The sequence below is a fragment of the Benincasa hispida genome, chromosome 7, assembly GCF_027475165.1.
Source record: "Benincasa hispida cultivar pf3 chromosome 7, pf3_genome.v1.1, whole genome shotgun sequence".
Classification (NCBI taxonomy): domain Eukaryota; kingdom Viridiplantae; phylum Streptophyta; class Magnoliopsida; order Cucurbitales; family Cucurbitaceae; genus Benincasa; species Benincasa hispida.
The window spans coordinates 3,270,210-3,286,831 of record NC_143484.1 but is presented as its reverse complement, the minus strand read 5'-3'; the positions used below and the strand labels follow the sequence as shown (position 1 = coordinate 3,286,831).

The window sequence follows — 16,622 nt, the reverse complement described above, 5'->3', positions numbered from 1 at the left end:
AAAATATGTATTTTGAGAAACTAGAAATGAAAATTAGTTAATTTAGTCTAAAAAGGTTGGAATAAATTAATCTAATCCTTACTCTACCAAGGTCCAATATATCATCCTATCATAAACTTGGTTAAAATGATTATCTCTGTTTCTATTATACTGGACAAAAGATTATTTCGGAAGTCCTGATCCTGCAAAATATATTTTTCTTATTTGAAAATTATGTTTGCTGTGTTTTTTTTTTTTTTTTTTTTTTTTTTTTTTTTTTTTTTTTTTTTTTTTTTCTAGATTTCCTACCTTTTTTGTGTGTGATTGTTTTGAAAACTAGGGTTGCTTGCTTGCTTTTCCGCTGTGCATACTTAAAGGAATTGTGATTAGTGTTTCGAAGTTGGTCATTTCATGAGAATTACGAGTGCCATTATCTTGTGAGAAGTTTTCACAAGTATGTCGATTTTGAAAAAAACGGTTGTGTAGCTATAAGTTTGGAAGTTTACTCCGAGTCATATTGTCTTATTCTTTAACATCTTGAGAAGGGATTTCTCATACTTAGGGGAAGCATAAGCTATTCAAGTGGAGCGGTCTTCAATTGAGAGAGAAAGATAAAGTTTTTGTGAGAGAAAGTTTCACGGTTTAAGGGGAGCTTAAGTCACTTCTAAAGGGAGTCTCAAGTTTGGGGGGAGCTTAAGTAATCCTTCACTAATATCCATACTTAGGGGAGCCTAAGTTTTAAAGAGAGGGAGTCTCATATCTAGGGGGGAGTCTGGTTGATTATTTGAGAAGTTAAGCTTTACAGGTGTCATTGTAATCATGACATTGTTACAAATAAGTACAATATTGTAATTGCTAGCATTTATATTAATAAAGTTATCTTTCTTGGACATACTACTTCAGACGTAGATGTATTTCACCGAACTGGATTACCAAAGTTTAATGTCTCTATTCTTTGTTTGTTTGTTATTGTTTAAATTTCTTTGAGGAATGATGTAATGTTGTTCTTAACAAAAATCTAAAGTGGAGTAGGCAACCTTTTTATTTTCAAGCTTGATCAAAGAAAATGCAAATAAATATAAAAGATATAAGATACACCGACACTCAATCCTAGCATAATTATCAAATGGAATTATTTTTGTCCAATTTGGAAAGTATTACTTTAGAATTTGAATTTCACATTTGATTATAGTTGACCTATATTCTACATGAATCTAAACAAATTGCGATAAAAGTTTTTTTGGGGAATAATTTTGGTTAAAGTTATTATTTTTTTTAAAGCATGCTATATATAATTTTCTAAAATTTAGTTGAACTGATTTTTTCAAAAGTGAAAAATTCACAAAAAAAAAAAAAAAAAAAAAAAAGGATTAGAAAACAAGAATGGAAAATATATTTAAGAAACTATTTTCTTGCCATACTTTTCATATAAACTATAAATATAAATGATAGAGCTCAAATTTTATTTATTAATTTAATTTAATTTTTATAATAATATACTACTAAGAATGAATTGTTTTTTATTGACCAAAAGGTTGACTTTTAACAAAAGAGAAATGTAACACGGATTAGTAAGTAATAATGGTCACTGATTAGTCGGAAAGTATAGGATTTAAGACGACAAGAAAATGTGATAACTAATTATTAAAAAATGTAGGGGTGTACATTTAAAAAATAAATAATTTTGAAAAAATTGGAATGTTTCACAATCATTTAAAATAGTTTTTGAGAAATATTTTCAACTACTTTTTAAAATCAAAAGTGATTAAATAAAAATGATTTTTTTTTTTTGAAAAAAAGTTTTCTTGAGGGATGATTTAACAAAATAAAAATATATGCTTGCCGACGGTTTAGATTAAGATTGATTAAATTATCGCATAAAAGAATTATTATTAAATTATTTGTTATTTTTTAAAACAAGTGTCCAAGCCTTCGTAATGCAAAAGGTAAATAAATAAATTGGGTCTGATCATTTAGGCCCAACTTGACTGGGCAGTTAAAACCTCATAGGGAAATTGGATCTAATAACCACTTTTTGGAGCTCAATTTGAAAAATAGCCAACTAAAATTTTCTTTTCAATAATTGACAATTTTCAATTTTCATGGACCGAACTAACCTGTTTCATTCCTTTTTCTATCCTTTGCATCGTGGTGCGGGTCGCCAGAAACGTAGTATTAAATTTCTATCGACATGTCAAAATTTCTAGTGATATATCTATGTTTCTATAGATTTGATCTCCACATGAGAAGTGTATTGATATTTCACGAAACATAAAAATTATGCAACAAAATATCAGTAATATAAATATAATATAAATAATAGACATGCAATTTTGTTTTAATCATAAACTTGTTTATTTACTAATCTAAATTTATTTTTTGATTTTTTTGTTTTTATAATTTTTTTAGAAATATTCATCAAGATCGAAATTTTATCGATATTTCCATAAAATTAAGACCTCGATATTTTTGTTGACATCAATATTTTAAACATTGACTAGAAGTTTCCTATTTTTTAAGGATACTGTAATTTTATCTTTTGTATTTAATATTTAACTTATATTTATCTTTCTTATGTTTTCTTTAAAAATCTTTTTATTTTATGTATCATTCTCTTTTTTCTGCAGGTTTATGTTTAAATAAGAATTTTTAGATTTTAGATTTTAAATATCACGTTGTATTTAAATTAAGGAAAAATATCAATTTATACTCTTGAACTTTGGGATTATATAAATTTAAACCCTAAATTAAAAGTTGTATCAATTTAAACCCCGTCAAAAATAAGGAATTGCTAATTTAAACATTTCAATTTTTTTTCAATAAAGTTGATCCCTAATTGTTTGTACGAGGTAGCAAGGGGACTTTATGTTTCTACAAATTATAAGCTCAAATTATCTAAAATTAATTAATTAAACTCTTTAATTAATCAATTGTCATTCATTAACTATAGGTCACTCAACTATAAACCGATAGTTACACTCTTATGCACCGTATGACAAGTTGTGTCCATGGACATAATTATTGCAACCAAGTAGATCATTCGCGATTGTTTGAAATTACAATTGGGTGAAATATCCGTTTTACTTCTATAATTACCTCTTTCTTCTTAAGACATCGATCCTCTAAAGAGCAATTTGTTTTATGGTCCAACCATAAACCAAGTCTCTCTCGGACCAGTGAGGAGGTGGAGTACCATTGTTCATGTCTCGAAATCAGCACTTAAGAGAACTACTCATTTACTTTCCCTATATAAGGAGTGAATTCCATCTTGTGAAATTATGTTCCCAACTCTCTATTTAGTTAAATCCCGAAAATGGTAGACATATTGAATCGGCTACTTGGGCCATTCTCACGCATACAAATAAAAGGACGAGCTCTCATAGGTAGGAGTTCATAACTCACATAGTGTTCAAATTGGGTCGCATATGATCATCCTGTGAAATATTACATATTTTCAATTAACAGATTTATAAAGAGAAATTAAATATTTTGTGGTTGATACATATCATGAAATACATGATTTTGGTATATATTTTCACACTTTTTCATAGTGAAAATAGTTATTTACATCCCTACAATCGACCTAGATTGGGTAATGTGATCATTTATAAATCCTTAAGCTAACTAAAGTATGTTTTTACTGATTTGGGTTGTTTATATGAGCATTTATAGTAGATTTTAACCAATATGTAGGAATTGACAATGATGTACTCGCATTGGAAACCCTAGATCTCTTTAAAGGCCTTGGCTAAGGAGTGGAAGGAGGATGATGATCAAGGGGTTCTAATTAAATTCCAAAATGTAGAATGTGAGGAAGACTAGAGGAGTCACACTGATAAGAGAAAGAAATCAGAGGAAGTATTACCGGTTATGATACAAGCCCTGCTTTAGGAGAATGAGAATATTTTCGAGCTACCAACTGGATTACCTCTAAAACGATCTATTGATCACCAAATAATCACCCGAGAAGGACAACCTCCAGTTAATGTCAGACCATGCAAATACGAACATCACCAAAAGGAAGAGATTGAACGACTCGTAGAAGAAATTTTGCAAGCATAGATCTTCATACCCGGTAGAAGCCCCTACTCGAGCTCTGTATTGCTGGTAAAAAAAAAGGATGGAGAATGGCAGTTTTGCGTGGATTATCGAAACCTAAACCAAATCATAGTGGTGGACAAGTTTCCCATTCTGGTTATAGAAGAATTACTCGATGAATTCCATGGCTCCACAATATATTCCAGGTTGGATCTAAGATCAGGTTATCATCAGATTTGGATGCACGAGAAATATGTGGAAAAAAACAGCTTTCAGGACACACGAAGGGTATTATGAATTCCTCGTAATGCCTTTCGAATTAACCAACGTCCCAGCCACTTTTCAATCTTTGATGAATCACATATTCTGACCCTTCCTATGAAGGTGTTAGTATTTTTCGATGATACTTTGATTTGTAGCCCAAATATTTCAACTCATGAAACACAATTGGTTATTGTTTTCAATGTCTTGTGAGATCACAAACTAGTTGCTAATAAGGAAATGCTCATTTTGCCAAAAGTCGAATTCAATACTTGGGACATTAAGTATCTCAGGAAGGCGTAAAGGCTGATGACAAGAAGGTTCGAGGAATGATCCAGTGGCCCCTACCCAAAAACTTGACAGAGTTACGTGGATTCCTGGGCCTTACGGGGCATTATAGAAGATTTGTCCAAAATTATGGACAAATTGCAGCCTCATTCACCCAACTTCTTAAGAACGGTTTTAGTTGGAATGAGCAAGACACCAAAGCCTTCCGAAGGATACAATTCTATTGTGGTAGTGGTGGACTGACTGAGCAAATATGCTCATTTTATCATATTGAAACATCTTTCTTTGGCCAAATAGGTAGCTTGAATATTCATACATAAGGTAATATGGCACCACGAAGTACCTAAGTCAATAATTACTAATAGGGACAAAACATTCCCTAGCCATTTTTTGAAGGAATTATTCTCCGTGATGGGCACCATCCTAAAGAGAAGTACCTCGTTTCACCTTCAGATTGATGGGCAGACAGAAAAAGTTAACAGATGTATAGAAACTTATCTACGATGCTTTTGTAATGAGCACCCTCAAAATGGAGCAGGTGGATCCCCTGGGTTGAACGTTTTTGGAAGAAGACCCGCTCCTTTGCTATCTTATGGAGAGAAGAAAACAACTAATGACTTGGTGGAACAACAAGTGATGGTGAGAAACGCAGCTTTAACTGTCCTGAAGGAACATTTGACAATGGCTCAGAATCGCAAGTTGACATCTCTCAACTAAAAAAGAAATTGGGGCAGAGCATGAAAATACAGAGGAGTTTGAACTACAGATGATACCTGAAACTATTATTGGAGAAAAATGGCTAGTGAAATGGAGGGGTTTGCTGGAGAGTGAAGCCAGATGGGAAGCAGTACATCTGATCAATGGAGCAATTCCCGGAAGGAATTGTTAGACCCCTATTATCAATACATACAAAAGAAAGGGCAAAAAAGAAACTATACCAAAGATCGTGAATGAAGATCATTATAGTGGAGGGGAAGAAAACAACCGTGAGACCGAAGGGGGTCCACAAAGAGGCTGTATAACTAAATAAGGTGGTGAAGGAGAGATTACAGGAACAGGAACCTAATTGCTTCATAGGCTGTCAAAGTACAAAAACTTATTTTTATTTTCCGAAAATTCAAATAAGAAAGAACATAAAGCTCAAAATTCAAACTGCCCCGACACATGTGCAAAGTTCACCGTTTTTTATTTATTTAAATTTGACCCTCGAAATATATTAATATGAATTTGTAAAATACAATTACACCATATAGTAAATTGGATTCTGCTGATGAAGATGATACTAGATTTTGAAATGTTTTCAATTGAAAGTGTCTAGGAGTTGGAGTTGCTATGTATCATAATTTCCTATCAAAATAATAAATAAATAAAAGTCAATAATGTAGTTTTTTTTTTAGTTAATTTGACAAATTTCCAAGTTTTAGGAAGGTCATTTCTTTTACAAAGATTTTAGTTTTGGATTGGCTTCAACATATTAGTAAGGCTGCAGCACATATAGATATTCAAAGGAACCAACGCCCCATTTGTCATAATCGCGTTCTATAAGCCTAGAAATTCAGAATATAATGGAACTGGAAACGGAATTCACATTTCCATCAAGCAATTGTCATGGCTGTGTATTACAAAATAGAGTTCAACTGAACTGACCAATTTACACACATGTTGTCTAAAGAGACAATACAACTAAAATATGTGTCTACCTACCATATCTCCAACAAGTTAACAACACGGTCACCTTATACTGTGTTCAAATCAAATCACATGAGCCACATTCATATCTACCTAAAATTATGGTAAATACCCATCAATCAGAATACAAAATCTCAGTCATCTCTACTTCTCCAGGCCCAGCCAAGGCCCCAAAAAACACCACTTGTTTACTTCTTTCATTCCGAATCGTCCACCTTTGCTCGTTTTCTTGTTTCGACAGGACTACTGCTTTCATCTTTTCCCTTCCCTTCATCCTCTTCCTCATCCTTATCTTCCTCCTCTTCCCCATCTCTCTCTTCTTCACACAGCTTCTCAGATGCATCATCCCCTTCTTCAATCTTACTTTTTAACGACTCTATCACATCCAACAACTCTCTATTTACCTATTCATACCAACTATCCAATTCAGAAGAATGAACAATATCCTTTATAGTAAACAAAATGTTTAGGTTTGAATGCTACTTTTAGCTTCTAAGTTCTAACCATTTCCGATACTTTTAAAAGGTTATTGTTTTGATCTCTATTTGTAAAAATTTTAAGATTCATTTTATACCCAATGAAAACCCTTTAATACAAATTTATATATTTTAGAAGTTTTAAGGAATGAAATCTTATGGTAAAATTTTCATTAAAGACATGAGATAATGAAAATGAAGGACCAAAACACTAACCTTTTTAAAAAGTTCATGTTAAAAATGAGCTTTTGGAAAGTACAAAGACCAAAGGTTAAAAAAAATACATTTGATCTCTAAACTTTCATGAAGATAACAATTTAACCCTTGAACTTTAGTCGATAATGATTTAATCCACGTGCCTATAAATTTGTGTGACAGCCAAGTCCATGAACATCAATAAGTATTAATTTAATCCTTCTACTTTATGGTTTGTAAATGATTTAGTCTTTATTGTGAAAAATATTATCAAGATTTAATGAAATTCCTATCAAATTGATCGAAAATCATTTTTTTTATAAACTATAAAAACTAAAACGTTACATAATAAAAGTTGGCACTTAAAGTTCCAAGAACTAAATTATTACTTTTATGAAAGTTTAGGGATCAAAAGTGTTTTAAAACCAAAACGAAAATGAACTTAAAAGTATATGGACCAAAGTAGTATTTAAATTCGCAAGTATATTACCTGAAGATTCTGTAGAAAATCAGAGATATCCGTGGGGCAACAAGGACAACTCAAGACATTCTTTTGAGATCTAAGAGACCTTCCACCAGTTTTTCTCTCTCTCAAGAATGTCTTCCCCACAAAAGCGCCTTCCAAGCATGACTTGCAAAAGTTATGACCACAAGGCGTAGTAATTGGCAAAGTCATCACCTCCCGGCAAATAAGGCAGCTAAACTCTGCACATAGTTACATGCAGCAACTGAAAATTGTTAAAAAAATGTGAACTGCCTTTTCTTTAGGGGTTTTACTCAATAGTATATAATTACCCGACCTTTCAGTAACTTTTCTCGGACACTCAGATTATATGATTTCCTTTTTATCCTTGTCCTCTTCCCAGTAGAATCTTGAGCTTCAACTGGTTTCTTGCTCGTTGGTGGATCTTTGAGCCACTTCCATTTACCGTCTTTCTCCTGAAAGAAACTTGCAGATATAGCTTTAGATAAATTGTAGTAAAATAATCAATAAACCAAAAATGATGGTAGTCAAAATCTTTACGCAAGAGAATATGTAAACACTAGAACAAACGCTAAACTAGGAAAATGTACACAAGTTCGTTTTTCAATTTCACAAGCTTTAGATTCAAATAAACACAGATCATCAAATTTAGAATATATCAATGATATACAATTGTTGCTCAAACGTGTGGAAATGATATACAAGTAGAACTGCAGTTTACAAAATTGCAAGAGAAAGAAAATGAATTCAAAGGGTGGAAAATTCTTACCGAGTTCAAAGAAAGTGAATGCTAGGAAAAACAAACTTCATTTTATACTATATAACTCGTGTTCTTTGAAGATTTTGGATACTTAGACTAGTAAAAAATTAAAACTCGTGTTTTGAAAAAGAGCAACTTCATCTTCTTGACGTTGGCTTACACCTATTAGGAACATTATTGAAATCTAATAGAAGAAAAAAAAATCTGAATGGATTACGTACAAAAGATTTCATAAGTTTTTTACCAATTCTGTAAAGATGTAACATGTATGTGACACTCATTACATTCATTATCCTTTTTCTTTCCCCCGTAAAGGAACTTCTTTAGTAAAACAATATTTTGTAATTGCTTAAGTTTTTAAAAAATATAACCAAAATCTTACCTAAATTCTAGCAAATAAAAAAAAGCTTTATGAAAGTAAATGTCTTAGTTTATTTGGCAAGTATTTCAAAACTTAAGTTTTCAAAAAAAGGAACAAAAAAAAAAAAAGAATGTGAGAAATTATCAGACGGACTGAAAAGCGTGAAAGTATCAAAGGAACAGATCTGTTAGAATCACGATTAAATAAAAGCTAGATATTGCGAGGAAAAGATGTGATCGTTCTTTTGGGAAAAGGATATCTCACGAGTGAAAAATAATTGGAGAATACTCACATCAAAGTCCCATGATGGACCTTCCTTCCTCTCTGTAATATCTGTAGCTTTTTTCAACTCTGAAATTGCAGGTAAGGGTCTAGGTCGGTCTCCATGTTCATCACTGCAGTTAAAAACTTATCGACTGTTTATTTAATGAAGGAAATGCCTCGGAGGCAAAGCCAGCGACTGCAACTAGCCTCTGATAACATGAAAGCAATTACGAAATTAGAGTACACAGACCTTGTCCATGGAGCAGGATCATTGTCGCATCTAACAAATAAATAGCGACATACCTTAAAGCCCTAAATTCAGGATACACATTTAATCAATAATCTGATCAGCAGGTATTATTTAAGGAAAGAAGCAAATATTCTGTTTTCGATTTTAAAAAATGAAGCTTATAAACACTACTTTCACTTATTCTTTTCTTACTTCATAACCTACTTTGGTTTAATGTTTTCAAAAACCAATTAAATGGGTAGTTTATAGAATTTGATTTTGTTTTTCAAATTTGACTTTAAATTCAAATGTAACTTTAACGGATGGGAAAAATATATCAAGAGATATTTGAGGAATAAAGATAATTTTTAAAATTAGAAACCAAAATGATTATCCGATACCTGAATTCCCACTTTACGCCAACACTTCTCAATCCTATAAACTCCATCATACCGCAATCCCTTCTCTGGAGCATACGAGGAACGCTTTTCTTTGTGAGATCTGTTATAATAAATGTTAAAATATGGAGTTAGCCATTGGAAAACTTCAGATCCCTGCTTGTAATAAAGATATACTCGACATACACAATATCAAGAAGCCCAGTGTAACACTAGTTTCCCAAAGGTATTTCACCAATTGTTATGCAATCACGGCTAGCTAAAAAAGTACAAGAAGCTTCAAGTCTGGCATGAAAAGCAGACCCATTTTTTACAAACAGATAAAATGGTGGAAGTTTTATGCCTTTCCCGTACCTCTACCTAACATGGAAAACACTTTAACATGCTCAAACAAAACAGTGGTAATTTTACTGTATTTCTTTAAACTTAACTCACGTTACACACATGAAAAAATCATTGACTAATTAAAACCATGAGCTTTTCCAGTTCCATGCAAGTAGAAAATCAAAGAATGCTTCGTCCGTTCTGGAATTTTGAGTCATAAACTCTCCTATAAATTGAAACGGTGAATTGAATGCCAGCATAAATTTGACGTAGAATACGTAGAATCAAGAGACCCAAGGCACTGTAAAGCAGGTTCTCTAACTGTCTTCAAAAAAGATGTATTCTAAATAACTAAAGGTTCAACAGAATAAATGGGTTATGGGTATTAACAACAGAAACACCAACCAAAATCACGGAATATCAGGCATTAATTTGCAGCTACCTACCTAACAACCCTAACTGGATAACCTTTTGCACAACTAACTTGTAGTGCTTTGTTTGATTTTTCAAATTTCTGGTCGAAAGATTGATCCTTGCTTGTACGCTTGTTCCCACTAAGGTCTCGACCCCCACTGCAATTTAATTCCAGAATCATCAAACACGATGGTTTATTATGCATAGTAACCGAATACAAATAATATAAATAAATAATAAAATACCACCAAATTAACACTATGCTAATCAGCTCTTCAGAAGCTAAAAACAAACAGGAAAATAGAAGACAAGATGGGAAATGGTACAAAGCAATGAAAATGAACTAAAATAACTTATCATGCGATTATTTAACGCAAGAGCAGGCCTTCTAAATACATGGCTTGCTAAAAGTTTGCAGAACAGGGGGAAAAAACAAGGGCAGGGAAAGAACAGACTGCACAGAGTACAGAAGCAGCAGCAAGAGAAGAAAAGAGAGACCTTCCAGTGTAGAGAAACCACTCCCCATGATCTTCATCGTCTTGGTAGCCACCAGAAAGAACCACCGACTGTGCACCAATATTTGACTGTCCTGCTATACCTGCAACATGTGGAAAGTGAGCACCCCATTGACGACATTCTAGCCTATCCTCCCAGCATTCACCAACCAGAACACCCTGGTTTCTCTCAGGATCATTTTCGGCAGTAATAGGACCAAAATGATCAGATGGAATTGTAACAAATATTTTTCCACTTGCAGCATTAGCTTTTCCTTTTCTTTGTGCCCGGTCAGTGGTATAGGCTTTATCTGGTCTATTTTGATTGTGGACAAAATGATAGACCTTCTGAGGTCCACCGGAAGCAAATGATTTTGACAATTTAGCCATACGAATGGCCACTACAAGGGTGGAGTTAATACGGGGCTGGCTAGCCATTTTGGAGGGAATCACGCAGCGGCACTTTGCACAAGTGTTCTTTCCTTGTCCAATCCACTTCTGGAAACATTTTAAGCAGAAATTGTGGCCACATGGTGTCTGGACAATGACATGGCCATAATATTAGTAGCATAAAGGCAATTAATCAAATTGATAATAGACAAGGTTAATCCCCTAATAGTTTGCTTGCACATGAATGGGAATGCCTCGAGTAATCAGCAGTTATGCCAAAGGATACAAGCCAACAGGAATCAATGAAGAAAACGATATGACTATTAATCCACTTATTTTAACTGATTCATAAACTAGAAACTGTACATTAAAACACTAACACAAAGCATCATCTTAAATTCCTTCCACATGTTAGCCACGATGACTTTGGCATTAGTATTTTTGCAAATCAATACTTAAGTTTCTTATTTCCAGATCCACACTATATACAGTTGCAGTCACCTTTGTCACCGTAATGAATAAACAACTGCAGTATATATGAAACTTTTATGAATATCAAAAATGAAGGTAACAGATTCATCCTACAAACCTCGACAATATTGCAGCATTGCTTCAGTTTTCCAATGATTAATATTCAAGTGTGAAATCCTATATTTTGTCCCAATATAAGCACTCTAATATTTTCAAACAACTTACAAGCGTATTGAATGCAACACATAATACAAGACTGGTGCATAATGAATTAGACATCCATAATCTTAAAATATATATGTTCAATGCTTATGCGTTATGCCAAGTGTTTGATTAATTATCAAAATTAATTTTCGCTTGTATAATTTTGCCTCTACTTGGCCACCATTAAGACACATATTTATGCAAACTGAAGGTAAGTAGACAGGAAAATCCTGAAAAAGTCCAAAAAATAGTACGACGCAAATATAGAAAACAACACATTTATATGTTAATCTGAGATCAAAGACAAAGCTTCTATAGCCATGGCTTAAAGTTGAATTGAAGATTTCATCTCCCAATCATACAATATTTGTTGACTGTAATAATTAGGACATAACATTTGAACGATTCTTTCAATACTATCTATGGTGATCACATCCAGTACAGGTATCAATAAAACTGCTCTCTTGAAAACTTGTCTGTATCATCAAAACTTTAATAACGTATTAGAAAAAATGGTGAGTGGTAAAATTTTGAGGAAAAATAGAAAGAGAATATTAAATACAGTTTTTTGTCAACTTTGAAGGACAAAATCCATTCTTTCATATCCACAATTTCGTAATTACTTATCATTAAAATATTCATTAGATCCGTGTTTCCACCTAATAGCCAAGCTTATTGATGAAGGTTTGAGGATGAACTCAAATAAAAAATATATAAAATTAAAATTAAAAAACCTCTTTTGAATTTTGATAGGAATGATAAGTCTAATAACAATGTAAAACACCTATAAACTATTGATAGAATCATCAGCTATCTGAAACCAGGGCAAAAACCATATATGGCAAGTGAAGGCAAGAAGACTGATATCGATTCACGAACCTTAATCCGATAAATTAAAGATACAATACAACCAATATTTGGCACTCGAAATAGAAATTTCCTTTACTTAATACATATGAATAAAGGGAAAACCGATCAAATAAACTGTGAAATCCTAAAGTCAGAGGAAATAAATGAATTTCCATAGGCAATAAACAACCATATTATGTTTTATTGAGTCTAAGCTACTGAAAAGAAGACGAATTGCAGTGAGACAGTAAAATGACATTTACAAATTACAATAAAAATATCTCTTCGTTATATTAAGTGAATTAAAAATAAAAATTGATGAGATAGAAGATGAAACGTCATTTCCTAGATAACACAGACAGTTAAAGACACTGTGAAAGATCATTGCAACCAATGCAAGGGCAAGAAGAAAGAAGCAGATGGTATGGCATGTCAAAGAAGATAAAGAAGGATGGGATAAAAAACTTACAGTGACAGGCCTATCTGGTAACTGCATGCAGAAGGAGCAGTTCAATCTCTCGTCAAACAAATCAAAAACATCGTCCCCCTTTTTTTTCTTTTCCTTGTTGGTATCATGGTCATCCTTGTCTGACTGCAACTTTCCACTGAGAAGTTCCTGGCGCTTCTTTGCCTTCTCACGGTCAGTAAGGGAAACATCTGCCTCAATGGCTCGAATCGCTGCAACAAGGTCACTAGAACGATCAGTTGGAAGTGAATGGTTGCCTGGCGGAGGAAGGGGAACATCTTCAGGAGGGGTGGAACAATCAGGACAGTCCCATTGAAGGGTGGATGCCAGGGTTTCAGGGGGATTTGAGAGACAACTAACATGCCAAGGGGTGACACAAGTTTTGCAAGTGATCGTCTCCAAGTCAGAAGGCTTGGCCTTGCAGAGCATGCAAATGCCATCGCCGTCACAAGGCAACTGAGAAACCTACACCGTGAGAGGAGTGTTCTAATGAGAGAGATTGAAGAGAGATGGATGGTAATTCTAAAAAGTGAGCCAAAATGTTTTCAACTTTGAAAAACATGCTGACATTATTAGCCCATTATTTTACCAGGGTTTTCTTTGCCTGGATTTCTGTAGCCTTCGGCTGTGCTTTGGCATCTTCCTCCATCATATTCACACTCTAATCAACAAACTTAGCTAAACCCTGCATTTAAGGGGGGGACGAAGAAGTATTCCTTTGAATATTTTTACAAAATCACATAATTCATTCCAAAGAAATTAACAAACAAATAAAATTGAGAAAAAGTAACATAGCAACAATAGATTGAAATGCCATACTCCTCTGAATCATAACCATAAGAAAAAATTGAAAACGGCCAAGCAATTAACTAAACATGGAACAAAAGAAACAAACTAGAGGTTAACATGAGAATATCCAGTAACAATCAAGCAAATGTGTACAGTTAAAACACCAACAAAAATTCAAACGGCTTACATTTTCTACCGGATCCAGTGCCAGATCATTCACTGTTACAGAGTATTACACTGATCCAATCAAAGCGCTAAAGTTACAGCATTTCAAATCCTCCTCATTTGATTTTGTTTATTCATTCCTTTATTAGCCAATGTAATTTACGGATATTATCCAAGAAAAAAAATATTCGACTCCATTATTCAGACACGATGATAATGTGCAATGAAAAATGGATTTTAGCAAGGTTAACAATGAAAACTAAATCATCACTTCAATAACAAAGAAGAAAAAGAACGTTGAATCAACTACGATTTGAAGCAATATTTCAGCAACCAAACAGAAATTAGAAAACAAAAGCGAGAAACCCTAATTTCTAGAAAGCGCATAGAATGGAAGAAGGAGATTACCTTGTGATTTGGATGGTTAATTGTAGATTGAGCGGATTGTTCTTCCTTGGGCTTGACCACTGGGTAAAGCAGGGAGAAAACCCAAATGGTGAATTGAATGGAAACGACACTTGGAACAATGAAATGGAAAATAAGATGAAATTTTGAGATGGAGATTTGAGAGGGAAGATTTTGGGAAGTGGAGCGGGAGAATGAGAAGACGGCTACTTTTTTTTAGGACAGATTGGGCGCGAGAGTTTGGAGAAAGTGGGATATATATAATAATAATATTCAAACCAAAATTATCTTTTTCTTTTTTTCTTTTTAAGTAGAATGAATATTCGAAATATCCATCTCAATAGAAATACCGCAGATTTTGGAAAACTTTTTAAAAAATGGATGAGAACTGTTTTAATTAATTAATGAAACTTTGATTGGGACTTAATTAGACTATAAATTGACCATTTTAATCATTATTTCCGTAAGGTAAAACAACATTTAGATGGTTGTAAATATTTATGTAAAAATCGATGTGAGAGCACAAATTTTAAAAATAGATGGATAAATAATTGTAAAATAATATCAAATATTGGTTATTAATTACAAAAATAAAAGAACATTAAATATGCGCATACAAAATTATTATAAATTGTATATATTAAATTGTTTTTTTTTTAAAAAAAATTGATCTTAGAGTATCTTATCCTAAATCTTGATAATTTTGAGGTTAAATGGTGTAAAAAATCGATAAAAAAATGTTTGATTGAAGTTTTTTTAAAAAAAAATCAAATTTGGTTTCTTGAAAATGAAAACTTTGGATGGTAAAAAAACAAAGCTCACATCAATTTCAACTTTTGTGGTAGATGATGTAAAACTTCAATGGAAAAAATGGTTTGAATGACGATAAAAATAAATATGTGTTTTAAATATTTAAATTAGATATAGATGTCCATCGTATCTGACGAGAATGTGAATTTTGTATATTATATTGAATAATTAACTTAATCAAGACAAACAAAGATTGAATGCACCCCCTATACCATATTTGTACAAATAGAATAGTCCATTTATACAGAATGGTAAATGGGTCTCTCTATGATCATAGAAAAGAATAGAAACGGATATTTGAATCCTTACCAACTTGATCTTGTTGCCCCAGGCAACAAGCATGCATGAACCAATAAAGGAAAGAAATCAAGAAAGAAAAATTACATAAAAGGAAAATACTAATTAGGAATAAACACCTAATTTACTTTAACACCCTCCCTCAAACTAAGTTGGTTGTTATGGTGGTAGAGTAACGATCAACTTGAGTTTGTGAAGTGACCGACTGAAGTTGATAACGAAAATCGAAGAAAACTCCCGAACCAAATCATGACAAATTTGGGTTAGAGACATAACCCATAAAGAACTAAAACACAAAGAACTTCAGAGCAGGAGAGAGTACCTACGAAGAACTAAAACACATAGAACTTTTGGATTGGAGAGAATACCCACAAAGTACTAAAACACATAGAACTTTTGGGCTGAAGAGAATACCCTCGAAGTACTAAAACACATAAAACTTCTAGACCAGAGAGAATACCCATGAAGTACTAAAATACATAGAACTTTTGAACCAAAGAGACCTAAAACATAACACAAAAACTGCTGATTTGAAAATGGAACATAGATCCTAGAAGAATAGAAAACATAATAGAGGTTAAAACTAAAAAAAAAATGGCGAAATAGGGTGGCGTGAATAGAGCGAACAAAATGGTAGATCTACACATGGGTTTGCCTCCGTCGATGGTTGATCGACGGAGGTAGAGATCGGATAGAAGCAGTAGTGGAGAAATCTAAGAACCTGGCTCTAATACCATATTAATTTGGGTTGTTTTTAAATATAGAAAGATGAACTAAAATATTTATAAAATATAGCAAAATTTTAGAACTATCAATGATAGATGTTGATATATATGGATAGAAGTCTTTCAGTGTCTATCAATATTTATTATTGATAGTTCTAAAATTTTATTATATTTTGTAAATATTTTCGATAGTTTTATCATTTGAAATAAGTTTTCTATTAATTTTGTATATTATATTGAATAACTAACTTAATCAGAGTACAATACAAAGGCAAATAAATAGACACCAATAAACCTAACAAAGGAAAGAAACCATGAAAGAAAAAGTACATTAAAGGAAAATACTAATCAAGAATAAACCCCTAATTTATTTTAACAGATAACATATTCACTCTCT

The 16,622-nt window shown here is 32.7% G+C and overlaps 1 protein-coding gene and 1 long non-coding RNA gene across 2 annotated transcripts; both read right to left on the bottom strand.

Moving 5' to 3' along the window:
• Positions 1-4,504: 4,504 nt before the first annotated feature.
• Positions 4,505-5,575, bottom strand: LOC120080828 (uncharacterized). Its single transcript, XR_005482651.2, has 3 exons — positions 5,505-5,575; positions 5,340-5,419; positions 4,505-5,229 (listed from the first exon to the last, which is right to left on the bottom strand). It is a non-coding gene; the product is annotated as an uncharacterized LOC120080828 (long non-coding RNA).
• A 554-nt stretch (positions 5,576-6,129) lies between these two features.
• Positions 6,130-14,668, bottom strand: LOC120080774 (E3 ubiquitin-protein ligase ORTHRUS 2-like). Its single transcript, XM_039035400.2, has 11 exons — positions 14,397-14,668; positions 13,624-13,719; positions 13,038-13,499; positions 10,659-11,191; positions 10,193-10,318; positions 9,426-9,525; positions 9,046-9,107; positions 8,824-8,926; positions 7,727-7,865; positions 7,417-7,631; positions 6,130-6,659 (listed from the first exon to the last, which is right to left on the bottom strand). Exons 2-11 carry the CDS (start codon positions 13,684-13,686, stop codon positions 6,453-6,455), a joined length of 2,010 nt encoding a protein of 669 aa, XP_038891328.1. The 5' UTR covers positions 13,687-13,719; positions 14,397-14,668; the 3' UTR covers positions 6,130-6,452.
• Between the last annotated feature and the right edge of the window lie 1,954 nt (positions 14,669-16,622).

Excerpts from the sequence above, each read along its gene's own strand:
- LOC120080774 (XM_039035400.2), bottom strand. The coding sequence starts at position 13,686 with ATGATGGAGGAAGATGCCAAAGCACAGCCGAAGGCTACAGAAATCCAG. Across the intron at positions 9,526-10,192 it reads TATCCAGTTAGGGTTGTTAG|ATCTCACAAAGAAAAGCGTT; the intron begins GTAGGTAGCTGC and ends TTATTATAACAG. Across the intron at positions 7,632-7,726 it reads CCGAGAAAAGTTACTGAAAG|AGTTTAGCTGCCTTATTTGC; the intron begins GTCGGGTAATTA and ends AACTATGTGCAG.